The sequence below is a fragment of the Accipiter gentilis genome, chromosome 6 (assembly GCF_929443795.1).
Source record: "Accipiter gentilis chromosome 6, bAccGen1.1, whole genome shotgun sequence".
In the NCBI taxonomy this organism is placed as follows: domain Eukaryota; kingdom Metazoa; phylum Chordata; class Aves; order Accipitriformes; family Accipitridae; genus Astur; species Astur gentilis.
In genome coordinates, this window is record NC_064885.1 from 6,196,885 (window position 1) to 6,222,839 (window position 25,955).

General features: G+C 60.3%; 5 protein-coding genes across 9 annotated transcripts; 2 read left to right on the forward strand and 3 right to left on the reverse strand.

Annotated features, from left to right (window-relative positions):
• Positions 1–2,761: 2,761 nt before the first annotated feature.
• On the reverse strand, positions 2,762–10,531 carry SARM1 (sterile alpha and TIR motif containing 1). The gene is made up of 9 exons (XM_049803730.1): positions 9,445–10,531; positions 6,168–6,786; positions 5,775–5,987; positions 5,558–5,649; positions 4,777–5,012; positions 4,570–4,663; positions 3,886–4,075; positions 3,661–3,782; positions 2,762–3,085 (listed from the first exon to the last, which is right to left on the reverse strand). Exons 1-9 carry the CDS (start codon positions 9,903–9,905, stop codon positions 2,956–2,958), a joined length of 2,157 nt encoding a protein of 718 aa, XP_049659687.1. The 5' UTR covers positions 9,906–10,531; the 3' UTR covers positions 2,762–2,955.
• Positions 10,532–10,723: 192 nt separating this feature from the next.
• Positions 10,724–16,314, forward strand: VTN (vitronectin). The gene is made up of 9 exons (XM_049803732.1): positions 10,724–10,907; positions 12,729–12,878; positions 13,363–13,482; positions 13,785–14,099; positions 14,206–14,345; positions 14,619–14,775; positions 14,898–15,047; positions 15,642–15,914; positions 16,117–16,314. The coding sequence occupies exons 2-9, from the start codon at positions 12,818–12,820 to the stop codon at positions 16,233–16,235; spliced, it is 1,335 nt and encodes a 444-aa protein (XP_049659689.1). The 5' UTR covers positions 10,724–10,907; positions 12,729–12,817; the 3' UTR covers positions 16,236–16,314.
• Positions 16,315–16,409: 95 nt separating this feature from the next.
• Positions 16,410–23,075, reverse strand: KIF12 (kinesin family member 12). 3 transcript variants are annotated; one of them, XM_049803728.1, is made up of 16 exons: positions 22,144–23,075; positions 20,144–20,422; positions 19,941–20,062; positions 19,693–19,768; positions 19,421–19,555; positions 19,198–19,333; positions 18,899–18,990; positions 18,522–18,657; positions 18,316–18,434; positions 18,086–18,190; positions 17,725–18,005; positions 17,355–17,538; positions 17,165–17,248; positions 16,951–17,087; positions 16,696–16,832; positions 16,410–16,544 (listed from the first exon to the last, which is right to left on the reverse strand). In XM_049803728.1, the coding sequence occupies exons 1-16, from the start codon at positions 22,261–22,263 to the stop codon at positions 16,480–16,482; spliced, it is 2,208 nt and encodes a 735-aa protein (XP_049659685.1). In that variant the 5' UTR covers positions 22,264–23,075; the 3' UTR covers positions 16,410–16,479. The 3 variants fall into 3 exon arrangements, with proteins under 3 accessions (XP_049659685.1, XP_049659686.1, XP_049659684.1); XM_049803729.1 differs by having other exon boundaries at positions 19,198–19,555; positions 20,144–20,222; positions 20,357–20,422; positions 22,144–22,181; XM_049803727.1 differs by having other exon boundaries at positions 18,316–18,657.
• SEBOX (SEBOX homeobox) lies at positions 21,460–22,158 on the forward strand. Its single transcript, XM_049803741.1, has 2 exons — positions 21,460–21,744; positions 21,910–22,158. The coding sequence occupies exons 1-2, from the start codon at positions 21,460–21,462 to the stop codon at positions 22,156–22,158; spliced, it is 534 nt and encodes a 177-aa protein (XP_049659698.1).
• Positions 23,076–23,206: 131 nt separating the features above from the next.
• Positions 23,207–25,948, reverse strand: TMEM199 (transmembrane protein 199). 3 transcript variants are annotated; one of them, XM_049803740.1, is made up of 6 exons: positions 25,700–25,948; positions 25,550–25,623; positions 25,383–25,472; positions 24,146–24,229; positions 23,758–23,870; positions 23,207–23,643 (listed from the first exon to the last, which is right to left on the reverse strand). In XM_049803740.1, exons 1-6 carry the CDS (start codon positions 25,869–25,871, stop codon positions 23,625–23,627), a joined length of 552 nt encoding a protein of 183 aa, XP_049659697.1. In that variant the 5' UTR covers positions 25,872–25,948; the 3' UTR covers positions 23,207–23,624. The 3 variants fall into 3 exon arrangements, with proteins under 3 accessions (XP_049659697.1, XP_049659696.1, XP_049659695.1); XM_049803739.1 differs by having other exon boundaries at positions 24,193–24,229; positions 25,700–25,936; XM_049803738.1 differs by having other exon boundaries at positions 23,207–23,870; positions 24,193–24,229.
• Positions 25,949–25,955: the final 7 nt, after the last annotated feature.

Genomic DNA, 25,955 nt, shown 5'->3' on the forward strand with positions numbered 1-25,955 from the left:
TGAGGAACAGGGCATGCTGTGAGTGTTGCATTAGATGTTTGTAGCTGAACTGATTGCGAAGTAAGTCTTCTCTACCAACAGACTCCATGGACACCAATGCTAGTGACTGCTCAATGTCGTGCAGTGAAGTGAAACTTGTGTACTGGCTCTGCCTTCCTGTTTGTGTCAGTGTGCTTGCAAAGGAGAAATTCAATAGGAACTATTATGCTCTATTAAAAAAATTAAAATAATGTTTTTCTAGGCTGTCCTCCAAGAACTACAACCGTGAAGTAAATACATGATCCATGCATTGTGAGTGTGGATGGCAGGTAGAGAGTCCCTGGGGGTGCAGTGAGCTACATCAGTCCATGCAAAGATGAGCGTGAAGCGTGGGCCCCCACAGAGAATGGTGTCTGGAGAATGTCAGTTCTGCTGCCCCTTCGAGAAAGCATGACAGCAAGAGAGAGCAAGTGTGAGAAGGCTGCAGGGAGAGAAGTATGTAACACAAACAGAAAAGAGGTGGGGATTTAGAGTATAAACAGGATTTATTAATAACGTCTGATAGAACAACTTTCAACACTTTCTGACATGACATAGCAAAGGAATAAGGAAGGGTGAGAACAGAAGGATTCATTTCCTTGAGACGGCTCCAACTGGAAGGGCTGGATATGGGGTGTTTTGTTAAGAGCAGGGCGAGTTCGTTAAGTTTAAGATGACTGAATGAATGACGGGGAAACAGGAGGAGTCACAGTCTGGGCAGCTGGAGCATGAGGTGGGATCTCATTGCAGGTGAGACGCCTCAGCTGTAGAGAACAAGTAAATATCTGCATTGAATGGTGGGTGAGGAGGTTAATTGCTAGAGAGCTCCTGGGAAACAAGATACAATAATCTTGCTGTGTGTTATTGTAGGGAGGAAAATCCTCAGGGCTGTTTGTGTGGGACTCCTTCAGTGGCCATGGAGGCCTTGACATTCAAGCAGTTACTCAAGACTTTTCCCTGAAGCAGCTCACAAGTGGCTTTTATCCTTTGGCAGATTCACCTTTGGGCTCACCTGCTGGCTTCCTTGTATTTAATCTGGAGATTAGATAGATTCTATTTATGATGAATGCTGGGCAGATATAGCTATTAACCTTTCACTGGAGAGCAAAGATGCCATTAACTGTGAGCTGATAAGAACTATCCATAAAGCTGTGATTAAGCACCTGAATTTAACATTATTTTTTTTTTCCCCTCAAATGTTCAAGGATCTAAGCCGAAAGGAAATGTGTTTGTGTTCCTGCTGGTTAAGGCAGGCAGCAAGGCTTCGGGGAGAGCCAGGAGAAGGACAAAGTAGCTGAGACTCCTCATTACCTCCTGAAAGAGTTGAGTTATCTTGAGCAGGAACAGAAAGAAGAGCTTGCTTCTTCTGCAGGGTGGTGCATCAGCCTGGTCTCCAGAGCGTCAGAACAACCTGGTGTTCCCTGGGCACAGCTTGCTCTTCCTCCTGTGTGTGCTCTGAACAAGGAGGTCTTTTTGTATTATTCACTTTGCTCTGCATCAAAAAATCAGGTAGGAGCTGCGATTTCTGGTCCTAATTGCAAAATGGCATGTTTTTGAGAGCCTGCTCACCCTCCAAGCAGGTATGAGAAGCAGGACAAGGCTGGGAGTGCAGAATTCAGGGGACGTGTCAGGGTGCCTGTGGTTCCTCACCTGCAGTGTTAGCAGCAGGTGCTGCCAGTCCTGCTCCCAGCCACTGCTCACACCTCGCAGCTTCCACCTGCCCTTTGCATCGACTTTGCTCTTTCCTGATATTTGAAGGTGAGTAGCTGCAAAAAGACCTGGTGGGTGTTGAGAAGAGGTCGGTAGAAAGAAACAAATGCTAATTGATACTGCATCTAGCAGAGAGTAAGGATAACCCTGAGCCTGAGGTGCTTAGCTAGGGCTGTCGGGGTGAGCGGTAGTCAGCAAAGAGATAATGCCAGCTCCTGTTTGAAGGAACAGACCATGGGAGATCTGTGGAGCACCAACAACAGGATAAAATGCAGCCAGTGTATAATAACTCCACAAGTACAGTACAGCAATTAGCATCTTCCGTATCTGCATGGATATATGTTTTCCAGAGTCACAGTCCAGCATCCTGTGCCCTATAGGTATAGCCCTGATAAAGTGGTAAAGCTAAGACATCAGACGGAGGGAAGTGGGTTGTTTTAAAAGCACTTCTTGCAAAGACCCTGTGGAAACCTCACGTGATCTAAATTCAAGCTTCCATCACCAGATTTAAGAGCACAGAGTGGTTTTGCAGCATTAGGAGGTGAAAGGCCCTCAAGGAGGAAGTGAGCTTATGTGATAAAGGGACATTACTGGGAAAGAGAAAGCTTCTGCTGAGCAGTTTAGAAGGCCTCTGTGTGTTATCTTTCCCAAACATGAGGATTTTGTTAGGGCTTAGCTTTTATTTGCCCTTTCCTGCTCTCAGCTTCTGACTGCAACGATATTCCCGCAGCACACAGCAGAGGCCGTACAATGCTTATGGACCTTTCCCTCTCAACTGGTCTTCCCTCTTGTGTGTCCTCTTGCGATGTACCCCTCACCGATTCCCCAGTTTTCGGTCCTTGGAAGATCCCTCCTCTTTGGACGTGTTTCTGGGGGAAGCTGCAGCCATTTGCGGGGGTCTGGACAGTGTCGGTCTTCCTTGGACCCCCTGCGTTGCAGGAGTCGTAGCCTGCGTGTCCTGCCACCCCAAGGGAGGATGTGGAAGACAACCAGTCCATCCCAGAGTCCACCCTGGCTTGGCTCACCAGGCACCGTGTAAGTGAGTCCTGGCATTTTAGCTCCAGGGGTTTGCATTTGGAGGGTGAAGGGGCGGCTAACGAGACACAGGCCTTGTCTCAAGCCAGGGTACTAAGATGGGGAAAAATCTAGAGGGAGAAATTTGGCCCCACACAAAAAGGGGTCACCTGGGAAGTCTCTGGAGGGGAATGAGGCAGCTGCGCTTGAGTTCTAGGTCTGCCCCAGGGAGGGCAAGCAGTCCAGGCCATTCTCCGACCCAGCTGAGGAGTCCCGGGAAGAACGGCCCTGGAGAAAGCGGATGATTTTGTCGATTGTGGCCTCCTGGTACTCATGGGACCACCTGTGTTTGAGGGGAAAATTTGATTTAATTTTTCCATTGTGTGAGATGCCACGAGATAGCTCAGTTCATTTGAGCCAGGAGCCAGAGACGCCCTTCCTCCACCCCAGCTTTCTAGGAGCACCCCTTTTCCCCGCAGAAAATGGAGGAATGCTGGATGCTGAGGGAAAGCCCCTTCCCCTGTCCCCTGCCAGGCTGGAGGGCTACGAGCAGGCTGGGATGCCAGCCCGGGGCACTGCTGCACGAAGGGGGAGCAGGAGGGCGAGAGGAGCCCAGGTGAGCTGCGAAACCTGCCAGCGTTGCTCCTGCTGGGAGGGTTGGGGCAGGAGAATGGGCGTCCTCCCATCGGGAGCTCTGTTACCCAGCAGAGCCCCGAGCACAAAACCAGTAGCAGGGTTATGGTGGGGACCTTTGCTCCCTTCGTGCTCTGGAGTATCTGAAGTGACTCAGCTCCCCTTTGGCCTGTTCTGCCTCCCTCATCTGTTTCTCCCAATTTCCTTGTGCTCTTTGCTACTGCTTATGCAAGCCTTTCTCTCCAGGTGTCAAGGAACCCCTTGACAGAGGTTCCTTTTACTTACTTGATACCATTAAATTTCAGGACAGCCCTCATGTCCTTGGGAAGTGTTTCGGGGTCCGGCCACTCAAAATGGTCTGTAACAGGTACAATGTTTTTTCCAGAGTTCAGGGCTGTCACAATCTCCTGCAGGAACATGCAGGTGCTCAGGCTTTGACCCGTGTCAGCCCGTCGCCAGACCCTTCCTGCTCAAACATCCACCAAGATCCCACCCGGTGGCATCTCCTACCTTGTGCACCCAGTCCTTGCACTCAGGGTCTCCCATGCATTTATCCAGCGCGTTTGGTGAGAGGACCAGCACAAAATTGCGGGCGCTCATGACGCTCTGGACCAGCTTGTCCTCAAACTTCCCTGCCTCCAGCTTCTCCACATCGATGAAGACGCTGAAGCCATGCAGCTGCAGGTGGACCTTCAGCAGGCTGGTGGCAAGAGGGGACAGTACCATGAAGAGAGCTACTACCAGTGCCTGGCGTTCATGTGCTCTCCCACCATGTCGGTCAAGACATTGTGAGACGGAGGAGCAGTAAACAAGCTCCCGCAGAGAACGGCACGGTCCTTGAGATGCCAGCTGCCAGCCCAGCCTGCTTGCAGGTGTCTGGGCCCATGTGAAAAACACAGGGAGCTGGATATGAACTCCCTGCTGTGATCCCCTACAGCCCTAAGAGTACAGCGTGAGAAAAGGGTAAGTCAGTGTCAAAGAGGGACAGGATGGCAGTGACAGGACTGGAATTAGCCTGTCCACCGCACAGCTTATGGCACGTGCTGTCCCCATTTGCACTGCAGCTTTTGGCAGCCTCTCCCTCCTTCCAGCTGCAGGCTGCAGCTCTCTTGGCTCCACGCTCTTCCCACAATGGATCACCAGCCTTCGCTCTGGGCTTCAGCCTAGCACCATAACGTTGCCTGTAGGACTCACCTGGCCAGCTGCGACCCAGTGCTCCTCCGGTAGCTGATAAATACATCAGTCCCATCGGACGCCGTTTGCAGCGTTATAGGGGAGTGAAGCATTTCTAGGCAGAGCAAACAGCAACCAAAAGTTAAAAATACCCAATGGCTTGTCTCAAGCCCTCAATATTCGCCCCCACCCGCCTGATCTGGCACAGAGCAGCAGCGGGACCCGCACCCCGTGCAGCAGTAAGGATGCGGACGCGGTGGAAACCCATGTTGATGTGGCAGTCCTCCTGCAGCTGCTGCTCCGTCACCCGGTGCAAGAAGTTGCGGTTGATGCCGCATGTCAGCAGATTGTAAGTGTACTGACGAAACTTAGGGTCGATGCTGCCCAGCCAGTCGGCCAGGTTGCTGCGGTCACAGGTGGAATAATTTGCGAAAGTCTTCAGCTCTATCAACTCCCGGAAAAACCTGGCAGAGAAACAAATGAAAGCATGGAGCAGGGAGGGGAGGCTGCTGGACAAGGCAGGACCTAGAGACGTTTGGTACCCCATCTTTTATCTGCACAGGAGAGAGTGCAGCTACATGCTGTGTTGAAGAATGAGCTAAAGGAATAGAAAAAGAGAACAACAGCTGTGTGACTGCAGGAATGTTGGTCCTCAGGACATGGAGGTATGAGGAGCTCAGCTGAGGGAGGAGAAGCTCGAGTAAGTTCCCATCTTTGTGGGTAACTTGGAGAATATCACCTCCCCTGTGCCATAGGTGGTCTCTTCCCATCCCATACCTCTCCTGTGCATTGGCCCCACTGCAGGAATCCCTCTGGGACTGCATACTGCACTGGAAAAGCCCTGGCATTTTGAGGATCTCTGTTCCAGCCTCCACCAGCACCAGGTCTTGCATTTTGAGGATCTCTGTTCCTGTCTTTGCAAGAAGGGAAAGGCCTAGACCTTTCCCCTGGCTCTGCCACCATAGTGATGGCCATGAGAGAGGCCAGCATGCACTGGTGGTGGTCCTACCTCTTCCGAGTGATGCTGGAGTCCATCCCCAAATCCTCCTGCAGCTCCTCCTCCGTCAGCCTGAGGAGAATGTCCCCATCCACCTGGTGGTCCTGCCAAGAGAAATCCAGGCTGGAGAGGTCCCAGGAAAAGCTGTCGGGTGAGATGCCTACACCTCTGCTGCAGGATGGGGCAAAAGGGCCCATCCAGGTGTCCCTCCCCCGGCACGCAGCCCTACCAGGAAGCTCTGGCAGTATTTGTTGAATCCGATCTGCTGCAGCCACGTCTGCACCTCACAAGGCTTCCAGTTGGGAACTGTGGGCAAGATGCGCCGAGGAACCTCCTCCCCTATCATGCGCAGCACCTTTTTGGCCAGGGAGGAGGTGGTGCTGCTGGTGGAGTAGCACACTACCCTCTTCAGGCTCTGGGTAGCCCCAATCTCACTGAAAATCTGGGGATACAAAGGGAGGAGACATCACTTTGCTTTCCCTCCTCTTCCCTGTAACCTGTGCTGGGCGAGCCGAGGACCAGGGTACTTGGTGAGCTCATAGGGGAACAAAAGACACCAAGGTGCAGTTGTGGCAACCCTTCCCTGTTGCATCTCTTTCCTTCAGGCCAACCTGCCCTTTACCTTTGTTTGCTTCTGCCTGGTTTTGATGGCAGCCTCCGTGCAGAGGTAGAAGGCAGCGATGCACTGTGCTTCCAGCCGCGAGCTGTCCAACAAGGGTACCAGCCGCTGCAGGTCATCTGCCGTCCTCCCCTGGCTGTTGTCACTGCTGCCCAACATCTCACAGGCAAACTGCTCCGGATCCAGCGAGGCGATGAACGGCTCCACCAGCGCCAGCGTCCCCGAGCGCTCCACCTCCTTCTCAATTTCTTTGTTGGTGGCCAGCACTGTGATGGCCAGGCACGCGTGCAAGCGGATTAGGTCATCATCCCTTGAGAATACCAGTGGGAAAAGCCATTCCGCCGTCCTCTTCTCGATCATCAGGCGCTGGTTGGCCTGCCCTCCGTACATGGCACAGTTGGCCAAGGCCATGGCGCAGTGCCGCAGCACGATGGGGTCTGTCCAGCGGCACCAGTAGAGGATAGCATCCAGGCCTCCATCAGAGATGAGCTGGAAACAGGTCTCCTCAGTGTGTTTGAACATGTGCTCCAGGATACCAGAGACGCTCTGCGCCAGCTGGGGAGCATCTCGCTCCTTGGCTAAGTTCAGAATCACTCCCAGACCGATCCGAGCGATCCGATCCCTGCAGGAAGGAGAGGCACAGGCAGGTGAGGAGCAGACGGCCGTGCAGGGAGTGAGAACAGGGACTGGTGTGTGAACTCCCCCGTGCTTTGGTGGTGTTTACCCCATGACAGCCAGATGTTTCCCTGTGGGACATGGCAGCCAGATATGCTGCCAGGCTGCAATGCATCGAGATGCGACAGGCTGGTGTTGGAAGAACCTGTCTGGGTCTGATGGAAGAGCTTGTGATGGCACAGGACATGGGGTGCGTAGCCCAGGACCATCACACCAGAGACTCTTGTGCTCCAGGTAAGACATATGTAGCAATTAACAGTGCAGGGTAGGCTAATGCCAGGCTAGAAATAGATCTACTTAGTCAGCTTTGCAGGGCGTGTGCGAGCTGCTTCGTGTTCAGGGATGAAAACTTGTTTGTCCCTAACTGGTGCTGTCCTCTGGCTGCTCTCCAGATCGGTGCCAAGCCCTGGACAGGGGTTTCACATCTGGCTCAGCAGCCACGCAGAACTGGCCACGGGGGTATGCGAGAGACAGGGATCTGCCTGTCCTGGGATGGCAGCATGGAGGCAGCTTGGAGGAAAGCCATTTATTTCCTCAATCCTGCGCTCTCCTAGAAGAGGACAGCAAGTCTGGGGGCAGGTGGCCGAAGGCCACCAGCTGCTGCTCGGCCATGGCTGGCCTTGGGAGCCCTGTGCTGTGAGGATGGTCTTAAAATGGCACCTGAATGGGGCTGTGCCCTAAAAGCATAGAGTGAGGAAAGGGGAAATGATGGGCCTTTGGCTGACCTCCCATGAGCTTGCCTGGGGTGAGGGGGCAGCTCCATCCCTGGCCTTAGAAATGACCTGTTTGGTGCCGGGATGGAGCTGCTCCGTTCACAAGGCACAAGCGCGGGTGCAGATGCTCCATGTCCTGCTGCTAATGAGGGCAGTGGTGTATTTGACCCCCAGTGATGGTGGGGGTGAAGACACGCCAGCCTCTCTGCGCTGGCAGGCGGGAAGAGCATTTCTGGGAAGTCTGATGGCCCACATGGCTTGCGCTGACCTTGGGGTGGGTTTGGCAGCAAATGCTGTGGAGAGCTCTGGAAAAAATACCCTCAGCCTGGGACTGGCTCCAAGCCCAGACTCGGCCACGGAGCTGGATGACACAGCCCCACCAGGTCCCTGACTCCCTGCAGCGATGGGATGGAGCCAGGACTGGTCCAGCTCCCGGCTAAGCACCGCTGCTGCTGCACACAGATGCTGGGAGAGGTCTCTAAGCCAGAGGCTTGGACCCAGGGGGAACCCTACACCTCCCTGCCATCGCTCGGAGGTTGATGGTGGGTCAGGCTGCAGGGAGTGAGGGGCTGGGGGCCCACGGCTGCTCCAAGACCCTGGCCCACGAACCGTTCCTGGAGCAGAGGTGGCGACTCCAGCAGCTGCTTTCTCTTGCCAGGAAGCTAAGTGCTGAATTCAGACTGTGCCAGGGATGTTTCTTGGGATTAATTCCACTCTAATGGACTTTCCTGATTTAGCTGTTGCTTCTTTTTACCTGCCAGTGCATGCAGCGAGGTCCAGGCTTCAAGTCCACAACCTCACAGCAAAACACATCACCCATGAAGCTGGAACAAGATGGTAAACTTCCTCCACAAGCACCCCAAGCCCTGGCTGGGGCCGACTGGGCTTGGGCGAACCAAGGGAGAGCGGAGCTGGCAGAGCCTTGTGTTTGCCTGTGGGGTCTCAGGAGAGAAAGGCCTGATCCTGACCCTGCTCGCGGCAGGTATATGGCTCCTCTCTGGAACCAGCGCACCACAGGTGGTGCCATCAGCACATGCCGAACCAGACACGGGGCAGAGCGGAGAGTTCGACTGTCAGGGGACCTTGCGGGAGTGCGTTCCTGGTGTTTGAAGGGCGAGCTGCGTGCAGGCGCTGCATCAGCACTGCTGTGCGTTTAGATGTGTGGGTGCCACGTGCGCACATGCACCCTTGCACACACGCTGGTATATACCCACACATGCACACCCACGCTCCTACCCGGCCTGTGCCGATGCTTTGGCAGAGCCAACCCAACGCCTCTCACCCGTCCTGGGGAGCAGCACACGCATCTCCAACCTCTAAGCTAGGGGCCAGGGGCTGGGGGGGGCTCCGAGGGCTGCTGACCAGCTGGCCCCCTCCTTAAGGCCTCACTCCTGCCCTGGTCAGCAGCAGAAAGTCTCTGGGAACTGGCTTTGTCCTCCTCCTCCTCCTTCTGCGGTTATGGCTAAGGGGGAGTCATGTCTCGTCCTTGGGGTCTGATGCTCTGGGCCAGCCAAACCAACCCAGCTCAGCCACGAAAGGTGTCTTGTCTGGGTGGCCCCAGGCTGCGGGTGGCTCATGAGGACACCCCAATCCTCACTAGCATCCCTGAGCTGGGGCTGGTCCTTCTCCTTCCAGCCGTGGAGGCTGATGCCATTGCCTGGGCGTGACCAGCAAGTCAGGGACCCCGCAGTGCAAGTGCTCGGTGTGGGGGGGACATGGCATGGAGCCAAGGGGGTTCAGTGCACCAGGAGCACCCAGAGCATGGAAATTTGGGGGGTGTGGGTGGGATGGGTGGAGGAAATCCTTGCTGTGTTCGGGGAGGCAGGCAAGCCTGCGGAGGGGAGGGCTGTGCCTGGCTGGGGCGGGGGGGGGGGGGCTCTTTGCAGACTCACCTGTTTTCTGCCACCAGGATCTGCTCCAGGAGTTTTCCTGCCTGGCACTTGGTCTCCAGCTCCGCCGTGTACAGCAGGTTCAGCAGCAGGTCCAGGCCCCCCTCCAGGCGGATCACATCGCACAGCACCTTGGCCACATCCCTCCCCAGCGTGGGCATCCCCCAGGCTTCCTCCACCAGCTGGAAGACCTCGGTGATGGCCCTCCTCAGCTCCACAGGGCCAGCCGCCTGCTTGGCACAGGCGATGGCCCGGTGCAGGGCGGGCAGAATGCGGTCCAGAGCTGCCCGCACATCCGTATTCACCCCGGGGGAAACCTCCCGGTGCTCCCTGGAGCTGCCCCCGCCTGCCCAGCTGCCCGCCTGGCTCACGCACTCAGGCACCGCCAGCCTCTCCGCAGTCGACATGGCAAAGAACCGACACAGTTTATAGAGGGAGACGAGCAGGGTGAGCACCATCGGCATCTCCTAGCGCAGCATCCTCGGTCACCCGCTCGCCGGGAACACCCAGCCAAGGCCACCACGCTCCTTGGCGAGACCCGAGGTGGCCGGAGGGGAGGTGCAGGAGAGGGGACGGAGCTGGCCCAGGGTCCAAACGCAGGGCTGGGCTGCTGGCTTCCTCTCCCCTCCTTACCCTGCTGGGATGCAGAGCTGGAAGCTGTGGCAAAAGCCGCCTTCCCAGAGCCAGCAGGCTCAGCATCTCAGGTCCTCAGGGGCTGATGTCACCCTGCGCAGGCGCCGCCTCTCCAAGGAGGGGCTCATGTCTGGGCAGCAGCATCCCCCTCCTCGCTGCAGATGCTCTGGCATCCCCCTGGACCCCTCCTGCCACAGCCCTCTGCCTGCCCAGCCTGAGCTGGGGCTCATCCTGCTGTCGCCATGGCCCGTGTCCCCTCCTTGCCCGAGCTGGCGCGGAGTCTGTGGTCACCTGCACAGCAGGCAGGGACCCCCACGCTGCTTTTGCAGCAGGTCTCCCCAGGACCCTCTGTGATGGGTGATGGCCATGGCTGTGGTCACGGGGAGGTTGTGGCCATCCTGGCACTGCATTTTGAACCCGTTTGGTATCAGTGCAGGGGGGTAAAGGGCTCCCTTTGTGTGAGAGAAATTCAGAGCAGCTCTTCTGGGTGGGCTCAGGATTTGCATGATAAAAGAAAGAGCAGAGGCAGCCTGGGCCCCTTTTATTTTCTTCTTTTCCAGGCCAGACGTGCTCAGGGCAGAAATGCTTTGGACGCTTCTTGTCTGTGTTGGGAGGAGCAGCTTAAATCCTTGGCTCCAAAACCAGGTTGTTGCCAGCTCAGACTGAGACTTAAATTCAAGTTGATGTTTTGATGCGACAGAGTCGCTTTTAATCCTCTCTGAATCCACTACGCAGGGACAGACAGAGGAAAGGGACATTAGCTCACAGCAAAGGACAGTAAACAAGGCATCCCGAGCGGCGCAGGACAGCAGGAGAGGCTCAGCACAGAACCGGTAAGGATTTTCCTGATAAATTATTATTAAGCAGGGGTAATGATATGGGTTATAGCAGTGCAGCACAGCAGAGGGGTTTGCTACCTCGGAGGACGCTGCTGCCTGGGGAGGGCAGGATTCAAACCATTCCCTTAGGCTTGTCCTGACAAGCCCAGAGAGCTGCGCTTTGCTTTTAGTTTTGCTTTGCTTTGTTTTTTTGAGAGGGGTTTCCAGCACCAGCAGCCTGACCTCTGGGAATGGCAGGGATTCACAGCCTTGTCCCAGGGGATCAGCTCCATCCCCTGAGCTCTCCTCCTCCTCCTCGTTAGCTCTGCTCAGCCCTTGGCTGCAAGGTCTCCCCAGGGCCCTGTTACCCCAACCAGCCCCTCTCCTGGCATCTCCTCCTGCCATGCTTTGAGCACAGCAGCCAGGGAAGGGCTCACCGAACCTTCGTGGGTCTGCGGTTGCCAGTGGTCAGGACCCTGGAGCAGCAGGAGGGAGCTTTGTCTCAGCCGATCAGCAAAAGCAGCTCAGACACTGCCCAGCCCTTCTTCCCCCAGCCTTCCCACAAGCCTGTACCCTCTCAGGGCACTTGTCCCCAGTGTTTGATTCAACAGGGACAGGATGAAGCTTTAGTGCAATGCTGGGCTGGTGCTTGCACCCGGGGATGCTGCCAGCCCCACCATAGCTGAGGCCAGGGGGCAAGGAGGGGGGTGACAGGGCTGCAGGAGAAGTCCTGCCCCAACAGTCCATGTCCGGTGGCTGCCCTCGGCTCACCAGGGCTTTCCAAGTGGAAATGCCTTTCTCACCACCAAATCAAAGCTCTTTCCAGCAAGGGTGGGAGCGGCCAATGCCGGGAACTGCCTGTGTCCGAGCTGGCAGAGGCGAGGCCTCTGGAGAAGTGGGCACCCTGCTCCTGTTCTCTCCCTGACTATTCCATCACTTATTAAAGCCCAGAGCTGCGCTGCTCCTGCCCCGGGGCTGGGACAGACCTCATGGATTTCCTGCCCCAGCAGTGCCACGGCAGTGGAGGTGGCCAGAGGCAGTAGCTCTGTAACCCCGTGTGCATTTGCTCCTTGCCCCTCATTAAATAAACATCCCAGAGTTATCAAGAGCTGCCAAAAGAGCTGAATCAACATTAATTAGTAACCAAAAAGATTGGTCAGAAAGGGAATGATGGGAGCAAAATACACAGGCTGTTGTTTGTCTACAGTAGTGAAAGTGCAGAGGGCTCCTGCTCTCCTTCCCTCCAGGCTTCTCACCTCTGGCCCCTGGTCCCCCACGCACGGAGGTGGCATCTGCCCCATCCACAGCCACCCTGCCTTCAGGCTCCCCAGGTCTGCTCTGAGCCTTGCTGACATTGAGAAAGCCGAAATCCCAAGAACAAGTCCTCCAAAACGGTGACATTTTGGGCAAGGAGAAGCCCAGGACTTTTCCCTTTGCCCTCTGAGCATCGCTCCCCCATCCCCTCTCGTTAGGGTTTTTGTCTTGCCAAGACCAGGCTGGGAAAGGGCCTGCCCTTGAGATGGAGGCTGGGAGCTTTAATACCATGAGGTTTGCCATGAAATAAGTGTGGCAGGACCTCAAAACTGGTTCCTGGCTCTGGCCTGCTGTGCCCTCCAGCTCTCTGAACCAGTGCCCAACCTGCAACCGGACGGGGAAGGCTCTGGCAGCAAAGGCACAGCTGGTGGCTCTCGGCGCTGCCTGCACGTGTGGGGAGCCCTGTCCCCCCCAAACGCACCCAGCTTGATACGGACTGCAGGGTATGCTGGGTGGGAGAACGTCTCTGCCCCTTTTCCCCTGCTCTGACCTTGGCCTGTTTGTTTTCTCCCGCTGGGGCAGGCTGAGCAAACAGTGGATGCCAGGGCCCCGGCCGCAGCTGCGCTCCAGCCCGCACAGTCGCAGGAGGGCTGCGCTCCTGGCCGCCCAGGATGAGGCTGCTCTTCCCTGCCCTTGTGCTGGCCCTGCTCGCCGCTGCCCGTGCTGCTGAAGGTGAGCCGGAGCCCGCCAGCCCTGTGCCGGCTGCCTCCTGCTTGTAGTCAGGGTGGGGATGGAGTGAGTGCGGGTCCGGGGCTAATGGAGGGGCTGGGGAGGGTGAGGAGGGGACCAGGTGGTGGCTGTGGCCACTGGCCACGTTGGCTACACCTTGCAGCGTGGGGAGAAAGCAAGCAGGCAGCACAGGGGTATACCTGGTGCCTGGGCAAATCCCTGGCCGTCCTACAGCTGGACTGCCAGCGCGGAGCTGGGGCCCCGGCACAGCCTGGTCCACGGCTCCCATCCCAGCAGGACCCGGGTGGGAGTGGGGAGAGGTCCTGCTGTAGCCCCTGGTGATGGGGTTGACCATGGAGAGGTGGGGTCCCCCCCAGCTGGGACATGCCCGTGTTTGCTTTCCCCCCTGGAGCTGGGCTGGGGCGGAGGCACCGGCCCCACTGCCCACCCACATTACTCCTCCTGCGCTGGTGGGCGGCTTTTGCAGATTCCTGTGCAGGCCGCTGCGAGGATGGCTTCGACGCGCGGCGTAAGTGCCAGTGTGACACCCTCTGTGTGTACTACCAGAGCTGCTGCAGCGACTACTCCACCGTCTGCAAAGCCAAAGGTACTGGTCCTGCAGCCACCTTCCCAGCTGGGGCAGGGGCTGCCGGGCTGGCCGTGCGTGCCTGACACTGCAGGGGCTCGGAGGGGTCCGTGCTGGGTCAGGTCTGCACCCACCTGTGTCCACAGAGCCAGGATTTGGTGCTCAGGGTGCTGCAGCACCAGGGATTTTTGGCAGCTGGCTCGCTGCTGCCTGCGGCATGGGGTCCATGCAAATCCGTATTGCCTGGGAGCAAGCGGTTCCTGCACCCAGACCCTGTAGGAGACGCTCAGGGCTCTCCCGGACCAACCTGCTCCCTCCCACAGTGACCCGGGGAGACGTGTTTGCCTTGCCGGAGGATGACTACCTCGACTACAACCTCACCGTCGACCTTGGCACTGTAGCGGGTACCGAGGTGGCCCCCACAGAACTGCCCACGTCCCTGTCGCCGGCACAGGCCACACTGGAGACCGAGCCGGACCCCAAGGAGACGCTGACGGAGGTGCCTGTACAGGTGGTGCCCACCACGCTGGATGGGCTTGGGGAGCACAACCCTGTGGAGGACCCCGAGGAGCTGTGCAGCAGGAAACCTTTTGATGCCTTCACTGACCTGAAGAACGGTTCCATTTATGCTTTCCGAGGTACCTCGGGGACCTTTCCTGGGCACATGGGACATGCTGCCGCACCGTCACCCTGTGCCGGCGGTTGCGGTCCCTCCTGCCGCTCTCACCTCCCCTCTCTCCCCAGGGAAGTACTTCTATGAGCTGGACGAGAAAAGCGTGCGGCCCGGCTACCCCAAGCTCATCAGCGACGTCTGGGGCATCGAGGGCCCCATCGACGCAGCCTTCACACGCATCAACTGCCAGGGCAAGACTTACCTGTTCAAGGTGGGCAGGAGCCTGACTGCAGGGCTCGGGGTGCTCCTGGGGCGGCCGGTACAGCCCCCCCAACCCATCCTGGCCTCACCCTGGCACCCTCCATGCATGCACACACACAGTGGTTGCCAGATATCTCCAAATCCCTGTGGCTGTCCAGGGCCCCAGGCAGCCACAGCCTCACCACAGGGTTTCCCAGCGTCTACTTGCTCCTCTGGGCAGACCAGCACCTGGGGAATGCTGCACCCAGTTCCCTGACCCCCCCTCTGTCCCGCACCTCCCCAGGGCAGTCAGTACTGGCGCTTTGATGATGGAGCCCTGGACCCTGGGTACCCACGCGACATCTCCGAGGGCTTTGAAGGCATCCCGAATGACATCGATGCAGCCTTTGCCCTCCCCGCGCACAGCTACCACGGCAATGAGAGAGTCTATTTCTTCAAGGGTAAGGGCATCTGCGCAGCCCGGGCAGAACCTGGCACCAGCGACCATGGGTAGGACACCCCTTAACTACTGCTCCCCCTCGAGTACGTGTCCCCTACTAATGCCCCGCTCATTTTCTCCTAGACAAGTACTACTGGTCCTACGACTTTGCCCACCAGCCCACGCAGGCTGACTGCGAGAAGTCCTCCCCCTCTGCCGTGTTCAACCACTATGCCTTCATGAACCGGGACAGCTGGGAGGACATCTTCCATATCCTCTTTGGCGGCAGGATGAGTAAGGGCTGGGCCAACCCCGGGGGAAAGGGCTGGCGGGTGCCCACATCGATGGGGTGCAAGGGGTGCAGACACCCAGGGAGGAGGGAGCGATGCCTGGGAGTGCAGGCAGGCTGGATGATCCACCATGCTGGGCAGGAGCCCAGGCTTTGCACAGGAACCTCCCCCCCCAGGCCACAGCTGCATCTCCCACCGCATCCCAGATCCCACCTTCTGCAGCCCTTATGCCCCATGCTACCGAGCCCATCACCAGCCACTTTGCACCACAGTGTCGCTGCTGGGGAGTGTTTATTCCCACTGGAGCTGGAGATGCCACAGGAAAACCCCAGCTCTTTCTCAGGAAAGAGAAATGAAAGATGGAGAGAAGGAGAAGGGGCCTCAGCGGCACAGGGCTGATCCCAGACAAGGGTTGGGCAAGGGGCTGCTCCCATCTCTGCCTGGCCCATGTCCCCGTCACGCATCCCAGCCAGGCTGGGATCCTTTGGAGCATCCCTGTGGGTCTCGGAGCAGGTGCTGTGGGGCTGCCTGTGGGGCTGGGCTCAGCTCACCCCCAGATGTTGCTGCCCCTCTCACTCACCCTCTGCCTCTTTGCCAGTCGGGGCGAGCAGCCCACGGTACATCAGCAAAGACTGGCGGGGGGTGCCCAGCCAGCTGGACGCTGCCATGGCCGGCAGGATCTACGTGGCCTCCCAGCAGCCCCGGAGAAGGAAGTCTCGCCGCCAGCGCAAGAGGTACAAGAGCCATCGGTCACTGAATTTGGGTTTCTGGGGCTGGCTGCAAAACGACTCCGACTCTGCAGGTGTCGAAAGCGACTGGCTGTCAGGCTCCCAGTGTGAGACCCTCCAGAGCGTCTACTTCTTTGTAGGAGGTGAGTGTGAGGCAGCAGGATTCGGGAGAGATGCAGAACCAGGGCTGCCAGGGCAGGGGGAGGTCTTCTCTCGCTCCGTGATGTCCCTGAGCTCCGGGATGCATTGGGAACCTTCCCAGCCCAGGGCTGGCAGCGAGGGCTGGCAGCTCCCCGCAGCTCTGCCCTGCGGGCAGTCCTGACAGCCATCTCCCCTTCCTCCCAGACAAATACTACCGCGTCAACCTGCGCACCAAGCGCGTGGACCTGGTGCAGCCCCGCTACCCCCGCTCCATCGCCCAGTACTGGCTGGACTGCCCGCAGCCTGGGGAGGAGAGCACCTGAGAGGGCTCTGCCAGAGCCGCCCAGCAGCACAGACCCTAGCTAGACAGAAATAAACTGTGAGTGCCGTGCAGGCTGGAGAGCCCCGTCTGTCCGTCCATCCATCCGTCCCGCGGTCTGCGCGGTCCTTGTAGTCCGAGATCCCCGTCCCCCCGAGAGCTGTGGTCGTCCCCCCAGGTATAACAACTGTGCATGGGCTGTGCCAGATCCCTGCTGCTGGCCCGGTTCACGGTGCGGCTGCGGGTCCTCAGATCTGCTCCGCCAGCCACTCCGGTGCCTCTTCCCACTGGAGGAGAGGGACGGTGCCGGCGGCTGCCAGCCAGGAGCCAGCAGGGTCAGGTCTCCAGCATCCCCGATATCAGGCCACAGCCCCATGCATGAGCAGTTGGGCTCCGGCTGGGTGCCCATCCCCGAGGGACCCCATCTGAGGCACTGCCTGGCCTCCCCCCACTGCCCTGCTCACCTCTTGGCTCTGGCGTTCCCGGCCATGGCGGTGCTGAAGGAATGACCCTTCCCTCAGGGCTGGGACAGCGCTCGGGACCTGGCAGCTCCCGGGGGAGCGGGTGCCGCTGAGATAAGCTCCTGCTCCTGCCCCGGCTCCTGCCGTGAGGACACATGAATAAAACCTGACCCTCTGCCCCACCACCCCCCGTAACCCCAGGGGCTTCCTGAGCTGCAGCTGATGCCCAGGGGGGTGGCCTCAGGCCCCGGCTCTCACCGCTTCCCCTGGTGCGGCTGCGGGTGCCCGGGGACCTGATGGGAGCTGGGAAAAACCGTGTCCTCCTGGCCGGGCAGCAGGATGCCAGCGCTTCCCTCAGGTGGGACCGGTTGCGGCACGGGGGGTCCTGGCAGCACCTGGTGGGTAAGCAGAGCAGTCAGGCTGCTGTGCCACGCTGTGCCACCCCGCTCCAAAGAGACCCCCGGGGCCATACCTGGGACACGATGGCATCGGCCGGCCCAGGGTAGCAGTGAGGGCACCCCGGGCAGCTGGGGCGGCCGGAGGTGGGAGGCAGCTTCTGGAAGAGGGGATAGCAGCGGGTGGGTGGTTGGTGCATCCTCACCCTGCCTCGGGCACAGCCTCGCACGAGGATGCCTGTGGAGCCTGGGGACCCCCACACTCACCGGCAGCCGGGGGCCGGAGGCGGGTGTCGTGTCAGGCTGCCGCAGCCTCGTAGGGTGGCCAGGGGGGACACGGGGGATGCGGACACTCCAGAGCGGGGGCTGGCTGTCACAGGAGCTGCGGGTAGTTCTGCAGGATGGGCCAGCTGGAATGTCACCGCTGGGGTCTGGGGACAGCCGGGGCTGCCTGGGGAGCAGCGAGTGAGCAAGGCCGGGCACTGGCAGCTTCCAAGGAACCTCCGAGCCCTGCCCGGCTCCAGGGAGTCCCTAGGAGAGGCTGGCTGACACAGGGTGCTGCCCGGCCAGGGGCTCTGGCTGCCGCACCAGTCCCTTGAGCCTCTGCTTATGGGTCCTGTGCATGCCCCCCCCATACCTCAGCTGCTCGTTCTCCACCACAAAGTCCCGCAGGAGGCCATAGAGGCTGGGCCAGGCTGGGACTCCCTCCTGCCCTTCGAGAGGGGAGCGATGCAGCCCTGCAGGGCCGTACCTGCCTCCCCAGCCTGGCCGTGCCCCCGTCCTTGTGGGTGTCCCAGGGACCTCCATGCTCCTTGTTGGCACCCTCGGCAGGCACAGCTGCTGGCGCAGGGAGAGGTTTTCCAGCTGCAGGGCATGGATTTCTTCCTCCAAGGTTTGCAGCAGCTTCTCCCGGGACACCTGGGAGCGCAAGGGGGGTGGTTCAGGGGGGTCCCAGCAGCGGGGCAAAGCACCCTGCCCGCAGCCCCTGCCTGCTATACCCGGTTGGCCAGGGGCCTGGTGGTGACCCTCCGGGCACGGCTGGCATAGTGCAGCGTGCTCAGCGTCTCCGAGAGGCAGCGCGAGGATGGGGAGATGCAGGCGACCTGCCGACAAGGAAGAGCCGCGGGTGAGCTGCCAGCCAGGGGGTCACCCATTCCCCTCCACGGGGCAAGACCCTGGCCCCCTTGCAGCTTCGTGCACCCCTGCCCAGCCTCCTCCATGCGCATACCATCAGGGTGATGCCTGAGCCGCCCAGGGAGCGGGCCAGCAGCCGGGTGAGCTTGCTGTCCCGGTAAGGGATGTGCATCCGCTTCCCTCGGGGTTTGGCCAACAGAGAGATGCAGTGTCCTGCCGGAGGATGAGCCACAGAAGGTGCAACGGGGTTTTGATGGGGACCAGCAGCTTGTGCTCCCATGGGGGGGTCCCCCGACTTACCCAGTGCCAGGAGGCTGCGGTTGATGTTGTTAGCCTCCACGGAGAGCTCCCCAGTGGAACCGGTCTCCTTTACCCGCTCGCTGCCAGCCAGGTCCACGAAGCACAGTGTGCCCTGCTTGCTGGGGCAGGCGCTGGGCTGGGGGACCAGTATTGGGGGAGTGATGCTCTGGCCCCCCCTCACACCTTCCCTGTGGCTCACCGCAGTGTCCCAACCCCTCCGTCTGGGATCTGGCTCCCTGCTGCTCACCACACCAATGCATTCTTGGGGAGGAGGATGTGGTCCCCCCAATCTGTGGCTGTCTGCACCCCCAAGAAGAGCCCTGGTGTCATCCCCCCCAAGCCCTCCCCCCTGTGCCCAGCACAGGACACGCGCTTACAGCACGGCCGCGGATGTGGATGGTCAGAAGAGCGTGGCTGCGGCTCGAGTGCCTGTTGAGGGCATGTGCCGAGGTCCGTCGTCTCTGGGATCCTGCCAAGGGAGGATCGAGAACTGCAGGGGGGCATGATGGCCCATGCCCCGGCCCACTGCCCACACCCTGCCAGACATGAGCCTGCCTGGGCTCTGCAGCAGGATGGGGAGCTGCCCCTCTTGGCTGCCATCGGAGCCCCACACCAGGTCCGGCACCCCCCAAACATGCCCCTCCATGGCCCCAGCCCCGCACCCGTGGCTCAGCACCTTGCAGGAGCAGGTCAGCGATGGCCTCCAGGCTGTCGAAGTCCACACTGAGCTGGTTCTCCACGTAGAAGCCGCAGGTTTTGCTCCACCGCAGAGGAAGGGCACATGGTGGCCCAGGGCTCAGCAGGTCCCGGACCTGGGGGGTACGGCGGAGGGAAGGCACTGGGGAGAGGGGGCACGAGGTGCCAGCAGGGTCCGGCTGCGTGGCTGGGCAGGCATTTACCTGCTCGTTGTAGATCTCCAGGTAGGAGGCACTGAGAGCCAGATCAGAGCCACGGCTCCGGCTCTGCTCCAGAAGGCAGGCGAAGGACCTCTGCATCAGCCCCAGCAGCCCCGGGGCCGCCGGCCGGCTCTCGCTCTGCAGAGACGCAGGGAGGATGAGCAGTCACGCTGCTTTGGCACCCACCTCCTCCCACCGCCCCAGCACCCACGACCAGGTGAGAAGAACCTGTCCCACCATCAGGATCAGGTCAGGCAGTGGGGATGGCTTTGTACCTGGGTGAGGGGTCCCATCAGGGTGTAGGTCTTTCCCGAGCCAGTCTGCCCAAAGGCAAAGACAGTGCAGGAGAAGCTGGGGAAGATGCTGAGCCTCAGGCATGGCCCCAGGTGGTGACACAGGGATGCCACCTCCCGGCACGGCCCCGGCAATGCAGACCTGCCAGTAAGGCCTGGACTGGTGCAGTGCAGCGGGCACAGGGTGAGACAGGGGGCTGGGGTGAGTGGCGGGTCTCGCCGGGACTCACCCGTCTATCGCCAGCTCCACCAGCTGCCTCATCCCGCTGCCTTCGAACACGGCCTCCTGCGAGGCTCCCGCGTCGAACACGGCGCTGAACCCGAAGGTGGCATCGTGCCTTGCTGCGCTCACCTGGGCACAGGGATGACGGTGGCTCAGGGGGTGCCGCAGCCCCCCCCCCTCCGACCCCCTCAGTGGGGAGGTGGCACTTACGTGGACGGTGCCGTCACCGAGGCTGTGCACAACCCGCTGATCTCCTCGCCGCGTCTCTGTGCAGGTAAGTGGCCGGACCCTAATGGCGGAGGGGAGTGGATGGAGGCACAAAGGTATTGCTGCAAGGGGACCCCCGGGGAGCCCTGCTATCCCCCTGCCCCGGGCAGGAGGGTCCCCAGCGTGTCCCCAAGCCCTTTGCGTCCCCTCCCTTACCTCAGCACCACTCTCAGGCGTGTATCTCTGCCCACCGCGGGGCCCTCTTGCTTCTCTCCGGGGCTCCTTTGGGGAACAGAGGGCAGCGGGGTGGTGGGTGCCCCCCCAGCTGGGGGACCTCCCCACGGGCACCCCAAGGGCTGGGTAGAGGGGGCCACGGTTACACTGTGCTTGTGCCATCCTCCACTCCCCGCTGTGCCCTGGGGCCTGGCAAGGAACAGAGCACAACTTCTCCCCAAGTCCCTGCAGAGGGACCGTCCTGTTCTCCCCCCCCTGCAATGTGCCCATTTTCTGGGGTGCCAGCCCCCCGCCGGCTGTATCGGCCGGGCGGTCGCTGCCGAGGCCCTGCCTGCCGCAGTCCTGGGGCGGCCTCCGTCCCCTCCGGCTCCCCGCCAACTTACGGTCTCTCCTGGCCCCATGGGAGCGTTTTAGGCCGTGTGCCCGACTGGGGTTCCCAATCCTGCTCTCCCTCCGGCTCCATTCGCCCCCCGCCCCAGCACCCCTCGCTCAGAGTGCCCGCAGCACCCGGCCAGTCCCGGCGGGAGCCACCTCCAGCCAGCCTGGGCTGCCCCGCACAACAGGTACCACCGCTCCGGTTAAACATTGACCGGTGCCAGCCCCGTGGGAGAGCGGCCACGGCACGGTGGGGGACGAGGCAGGGCGGGCGGGGGGGGGGGGAGGCAGGCTGTGACACCTCGGCCATGGGAGCCGGGGAGGGGGGTGCAGGGAGCCCCGGACTCCTGCACTTGCTGGGGGTCCCCGACCCACTGGCCCCCGGCCCCCCCCCTCCGAGCCCTGGGATCCTCACGGGGCCCACCGTGCCTCGACACAGTGGGGTGGGATGGGGTGGGGGGAGACCAGTACGGGCAACTGGTGGGATTACTGGTCCCCGGGGGATGCTGGGGGAGACCGGCGCCGGAGCGGCCGGGGCTTTCGGGGTGCTGCCGTCGGGGGGCGCGGAGCGGGGACCGGCCCCGGGAGCCGCCGGGGAAGGACGGGGGGGGCAGCACCGCCCGCTCGGGGCGGTCCCAGCCCGCCGGGGTCGGGGCGGGGGGGGGATAAAAGCCGGGGCTGCGGCGGCGGTGCCGGGGGAGCCGGGCAGGATGAGCGCGGCCCCGGGCACCTCCCGCACCCCCCAGCCGTTGCTCCGCTTCCCCGACGGGGCGGGCGGGCCGGGCGGCGGGCGGGCGGTGGGGGGGGTCCGCGCCCCGGGGCCGTGTCCCTGCCCCTGTCCCTGCCCGGGGGGGCCTCGGAAGAGGCGGAGGACCACGTTCAGCCGGGGGCAGCTGTCGGAGCTGGAGCGGGCCTTTGCCGCCGTCCCCTACCCGGACATCGCCACCCGGGAGCGCCTGGCCGAGCTCACCCAGCTGCCCGAGGCCAAGATCCAGGTGAGCGCCGAAAGGACATTCCCCCCCCCCCCCTCCTCCTCCTCCGTCCCTTCCTCCCGGGGCCGGGACCCCCCCCCCCCCGCTTCCGCGGGGCTGCCCGGTCCGGCTGCCACCGGTGTCTGACGGTCGTGTCCCCCCCCTGCTCCCCGACCCTGCCCGGCCCAGGTCTGGTTCCAGAACCGTCGCGCCCGCAGGATCCGCAACGCCAAACCGGAGCCGCCGCCGCTACCGCCGCTGCCACCGCCTGGGGAACGGGGTTCCCCCGCTGCACCCCCCGACGGCACCGGCCCGGGACCGGCCCCTGCCCTGCCTCCGCCGGGAGCCCGCAGCCCCACTCGGGGCCTCCCAACCTCACTGGGCTCCATCTCCGACCTCATCTACAGCGCAGCCATCACCAACCTGGGCGAGCCGTAGCCGTGGCCGGGAACCCCCCCGGCACCGAGGACCCCCCCAGCTTAGCGCCACGATTTCATTAGGGTGTGGAATTACTGCTGGTCCCGAAGGTCCCGAGGATGTCATCCAATATCCTAAATGCCGGTGCGGCCGTGGCGGGGCCAGCTCCCCATCAGCCCCCTAATACCGACTAATCTTTCAGAAAAAATACCTTAATCTGAGGCCGTATCCGCAGATGATTGTGGCGTGGCCGCCCCTAATCCGCAGGCACGTTCGCAGGTGCCGGCAGATCCCCCCTGTATCGGATATTAAACCGTGTTTGCAGAGGGGCTTAGCTGCCATCAGAGCATTAATCACCGTGTCCGGCCCTGGCAGGGTGCCCACCCGGCAGGTGTCCGGGTCCACAGTGCCCGACGGTGCCAGCCTCAGCATCCCCTCCCCACCGCGGATGCACCGAGCTGGCTCCGCTCTCTGCTCCATGGCACCCAAGAAGCCCCTGGGGCTCTGTGTTGAGATGCTTCCCCTCCCCTGGGAGGGAAGCTGGGCACCCTTTGGCAGGGGAGGTAGAGAGCCACGTACCCCTCGCTGCCCCGTCTGCCTGCAGGGGCCCTGCCGCATCCCACAGCACGGGCAGGCAGCTACGGCTCGTGCTCCTCACCCAGGCACCGACAGCCACAGGGCTGCGGGTCAGGAGATGCGGCAGCCCCTGGGTGAGGACGCTGTACGAGTTATGTGGAGCTGAGCTGCTGCAGACAAAGCCGAACTGGGTGCCAACCGCAACGTGGCTGTGCCGGATGCCATCATCATTCTAAATTGGAGGCGGAAAGTGCTCGCCCCCAAACATGAGCTGGTCGGGTGCTGCCATCCGAGTCACAAGGGAACGACACTCCCCCAAAAGCGCGTGAGGGAGCAGGCAGTAGCAGTGAGGGCAGGCAAAGGGAGGTTTTGGCAGGAGCAGGATGCGGGATGCAGAGGGAGAGGGAAGATTCACAGCTCTCTGTGGTGTCTTTTAGATGCCAGCTCGGCGTTCCGCATAACAACGGACGTCTCCCGTCAGGAAGGAAGAAGGTTGCAAACACACAATGTTATTTATTTCCAGAATAAAAGGACAGCAACTTCGCAGGAGAACGGGAACGGTGGGAGCTAATGCCCCTCTCTGTGTTGGGGTGGTGAGAGTCCACAGCTGTTCCCTCTTCTGTTATGCAGCTGCAGGATTTTTAATCCACAATTCATTTCAGGAATGTTAAGGAGCGGGAAGCAAAGGATGAGGCCTGAGGAACACAGCAGCCTTCCCGGTAACAGCAGCAGGTACAAACAGATGGTAGAAGATAAACCTGCCCCAAATTAATGACTCCTCGGGAGGGCAAAAGCCTCCAGCACGAGGGCCGCAGTTCACAGGGACACGTGCGATTATAGTTTCCCGAGGTCCCCTTCAAGCGTCCGCACCATTACATACAGTTCGGCCAAGCCAACCACCGAGGCCACAATTACCGCTGACAGGACACGCTGGGGACACAAAAAGAGAGATAAGTGACGCTGTGCGTGCGGTCGAGCTGCCGCTCCTGCCTGGCCAGCCCAGAGCGTGCCACAAGTGCGCTCCAAGGCTGCGGGGTCACTCACCGCCGCGGTCTCCACGAAGACGTACTGGCTGCCCAGGTACGTGCAGGCGAAGGCAGCCGCCACAGTGACAATGAAGTTGAATATGGTGATGACAACGGCTTTAACAGAGCGAACTGGAGAGAAGGGGGAAAGATGATTGTGCTTTTAGGTAAGGCTTGGAGAGTAGGGCTGGGGACAAGCTGTAATCCTGTGGCTGCCTCAGCTGGGCTACAGGAATACTTGAGGATTCACATGCTTTATGCCTCCAAAAATATTTATGAGAAGGACCAACAGGCTGCTCCTTTACTCGAGGAACACTTTTGTGCATTAAAACCTTCAGTGAGATATTTGGAGAGGGAAGGGCTGCCTAATGTCAACAGCTAGCGATGCGATGGTTCCCATGACTGACCTGTAAGTACACACTGCCAGACATCAGCAGGACAGGCAGCCACTCACCTTGCCTCCCAAATTCAGCCAGTGTCCCATTCATCTCCTAAAAGAAGGGATTAAAACAACTTGTGATTGGTTGTATTTTAATATTAACTGCATAATAAAAGCAATGCCAATGCCCTATCCTGTCCCCAAGACTCAGAAGTTCTGAGGGGGGGGCCCCTGGCAGCGGTCGGGTGGGCTGCGGGCGTTTCTCTGGGTTTTTGCTTCTGTTCTGATTCAAGCATGTTGAGAGGGGATCATTTCTTATCAAAGCACTTCCCAGAGTGTTTTCTTGCATGTGGGTTCTCTGCTGCAGGTTTGTCTTTTGTAGAGACACTAAAGGGTCTCACCTTGTCCTCCGTGTTCAGGCAGCTGGCAAGAACTAAATGTTGTAAAGCTCTGCAGGCTCTTTGTCAAATCGGATGTGGTTACACAATTTCAAACACCAGATACTAGGCAGGGGGAGGCAGGGAAGAACGTGATGAGCACACAGATATGGGAATACTCCTCTACTTCTCCACTGTTTGAAAGGAGCATTGCTGTCACTACCCAGCTCTGCTAAAACCACTCTGTTTCATAGATGAAGTGGCTAAGCTTGACAGAGAGAAAAGATCTTCCCACAAGAGTTAACACAACAAGAGAATACGTGCAGGGTCTTAAATGCACAGGGATGCCGGATACAGTGTGGGGGAGGGGTAGCAGGATGGGATCACAAGGAATGCCAGCAGGAAGGGATGCTGGCTTGTCCAAACGGTCACCGTGCCAAAAGATCTCAGCTCTTTCTGGGAAAGAACAAGTACCCAAACATTACCCTGTTTTTTCAGCTTTTACCTTGGCAGGAATGATCTAATTTTAAAACTATGAGGAAAATCTAGCCATTCAGAAAAAGGCAGCACAGATACTCCCAGTAAAACATTTACCGTAGGTGCTCAGTCTCCCAGATCAAAATCCGAGATCTTTGGCATGGTGAGCTGTTCTATAAGTCAGCATCTCTTCTACTTCACTATCCTGATAGCCCTGTCCTACCTCTGCCCTCAACACCGTACCTGTTGTCCCCGTGCATTTACAGCGTGCACTCCTCAAGTCCCTGCCCACATTCCCTCTGTGCTGCACTCACTGTAAGGGGCAAATTTCCTTTGCTATCTGTCAGGTTGCTAACGGCCGTGCTTTTGAGGAAAGTATCCTGACAGCAGGCGATGCAGTAGGCCCCTCACCTGGCCGGTGATGTTGCGGGTCATTCGCCGGTACTCCTCGTTGGCTAGCTTGGCTTTTATCCGCTCCAGCCGGGCCACCAGCTCGGGGTTCTGGGGGAAGAGCAGAGCCACCGTGAGGGCCGGCGGCCGCCATCGTCCCCCGCAGCCCACGCCCGGCCCTCACCTACCCGCGGCGGCACCGGCACCTCGGGCAGGTCGATCTCGCTGCCTTCCAGGAGCTCGTGTAGGTACAACGGGGACCCTGCGGGTGGGGGACGCGACGGTTAACGGCGGCCCGGCCGGTCGCGGCCCGTCGCGCCAGGGGCGGCGCGGCCTACCTGCCTCCCGCAGCGCGGCGTGCAGCCTCCGCAGCAGGCTGAAGGCCACCAGGGCGCCGTCGGAGGCCAGCGCCGCCTCCAGCTCGGCCCGCAGACCGGCGGGCAGCCCCGCCAGCTCGCCGCCTTCCACCGCCTGCCGCAGCCGCCTCCCGGCCCGCACCGCCGACGCCATCTTGCCCGGCCGCCGTCGCCTAGGCGACGCGGAGCGCCATAGAGCGCGACGGCGGGCTAGAGCGGCGCCGCCCGCCCCCGCGGG